We start from the raw sequence: 1858 nt of genomic DNA on the forward strand, positions 1-1858 counted from the left end.
GTTGGAGGAAACAGTTGCCCGGGCGGCAGGGTATATGAGTTCCCCGCCTGGACTGCTTAACGCAACTGTGTATTAGCGTTGAGAAGCCTGAATGCGTGTGTGAGTGTGTTTCCTTTCTTAATATAAGTTAGAATCCCCTATTTTGAAAAAAAAAAGAAAAAGAAAGAAAAACGATGGGGAGAGAGAGAGAAAAAAGGAGCCCTATCTAGATATCTAGATATTGCTATGTCTCTAGATAGCAATAATAAAGCTGAAGTGAAAGGAAGAGAGTGGGAGAGAGAGAATTCCGCGCTGCTCCCAGTGCGGCCGGCCGCTTTCTTGCTTCCTGCAGTCAGAGATCGTGGCAGGACGTGTCTGTTTTCACGGTATGCGAATAAACCTCATGTGGCTGCTGATCCCCTGGTGGAGTCATTCTTTTCTCTTTCTGTCTTCGATTACAGAACCAGACACGCACTACTTCTTTCTCCAACTGCAGGCTGTCTGCCAGCGAGGAAATCTCCTGCGCGGCAGGCTTGGGACACTTGAGGAAATGCGTTTCCAGTACGCCCTTGACACTCACCTCGATGGAGGTTCGCTTCTTGCGCTTACGGCCCTGAGCGGCGATTTTGTCAATGCTGGTCGGGCTCCCTGTTGACGAATCAGCCTCCTCCAGCCACTTGTTCAGCAGCGGCTTCAGCTTGCACATGTTCTTGAAGCTCAGCTGCAAGGCCTCGAACCTGCAGATAGTGGTCTGTGAGAACACGTTGCCGTACAATGTGCCCAGCGCCAGCCCCACGTCGGCCTGTGTGAAGCCCAACTTGATTCTTCTTTGTTTGAACTGTTTGGCGAACTGTTCCAACTCATCCGAGGTTGGTGTCTCCTCGTCTGAGTGGTCCTGGCAGTGGTGCGAACCTAGGTCGCTGTGGTCTGGGGGATCCCGGAGCACGGGGTGTAGGCTCTGTGCAGAGGCAGAGGTTGGCGGTGGGGTGAGCCCTCCGTGCTCCAGCATGCCGCTCACTGTGAAGCCAGGCTGCGAGTACACGTTAAGCGGTTGGCCGCTGGACGTGATGGACGGGTTCGGAGCCGGGCTAGCCCCCCAGGCATTCGGATGGTTAGTGTGCGGAGAGTGGTGGGCGACGTGCGGTGAACGGTGATGGATGATCGCACCCAGCTGTAGGTCTTCGCGCCCGGGCTTCACATCCTGCTGGTCCAGGGGGTTGGTGGCCAGTGTGGAAGACCATGGGCCTCCATCGCCCAGACTGGTCACCCAGTGATGCCCGAGAGGATGCCCATTGCTAGGAACTCCCTGCAAGTAATCACTTTGGAGAAGTTTCTGAGGGTTTCGGAAAGGACTCCCCTGCTGCATGCCCGAAGAGTCCGCATGGACTAGGGAGCTAGAACTGAGAATGCTGTAGGGATTCGAGGCAGCTGTGGCCATGGTCGATGAGGATTCCCTACTAGTTATAATGTGGCAAAGGGAGCAGCTTCAGCCTTTGACATCTACGGTGCGGGGGAGCCAAAGCCGCGAGAGAGAGTTACCGGCAGGCTCTGTGGCCAATTGCAACACGTTTCGGCCTGGCCAGCCATGGGCTCGGCCAATGGCGGCACGGGAGGCCGGGCTAACTTTCCAAATTAGGGTGGCGAAGCACTAGAGTTTCAGTGAGACCCGAGCAGGAAGTAAATCAATCTTTCAGCTCCATTGGCTGCCTCGCTCTGAGTGGCGGCAGCTCATTTGGTTAACCCTCCACACCCCCACCCCCCCACCCCGCCCCGCGACTTCGTGGATGTTTGTAGTAGAGGGGGACGTATAAGAGGGAAGTGTTTTTATATATGTTTGCGGCGGGGGGGGATGGATAGGGGCTGAAGTAGCGAAATGGTT

The 1858-nt window shown here is 55.3% G+C and overlaps 1 protein-coding gene across 1 annotated transcript; it reads right to left on the reverse strand.

Moving 5' to 3' along the window:
* Window positions 1-331: 331 nt before the first annotated feature.
* Window positions 332-1417, reverse strand: POU3F4 (POU class 3 homeobox 4). Its single transcript, XM_028101384.1, has one exon. It carries the CDS (start codon window positions 1415-1417, stop codon window positions 332-334), a length of 1086 nt encoding a protein of 361 aa, XP_027957185.1.
* Window positions 1418-1858: the final 441 nt, after the last annotated feature.

This window comes from Eumetopias jubatus, unplaced genomic scaffold, assembly GCF_037043125.1.
Source record: "Eumetopias jubatus isolate StellerSeaLion01/CBP00866 unplaced genomic scaffold, mEumJub1_p1.0 scaffold_11, whole genome shotgun sequence".
Lineage (NCBI taxonomy): Eukaryota > Metazoa > Chordata > Mammalia > Carnivora > Otariidae > Eumetopias > Eumetopias jubatus.

What these genes read in the sequence shown, in the direction of transcription:
- POU3F4 (XM_028101384.1), bottom strand. Translation starts at nt 1,417, where the DNA reads ATGGCCACAGCTGCCTCGAATCCCTACAGCATTCTCAGTTCTAGCTCC.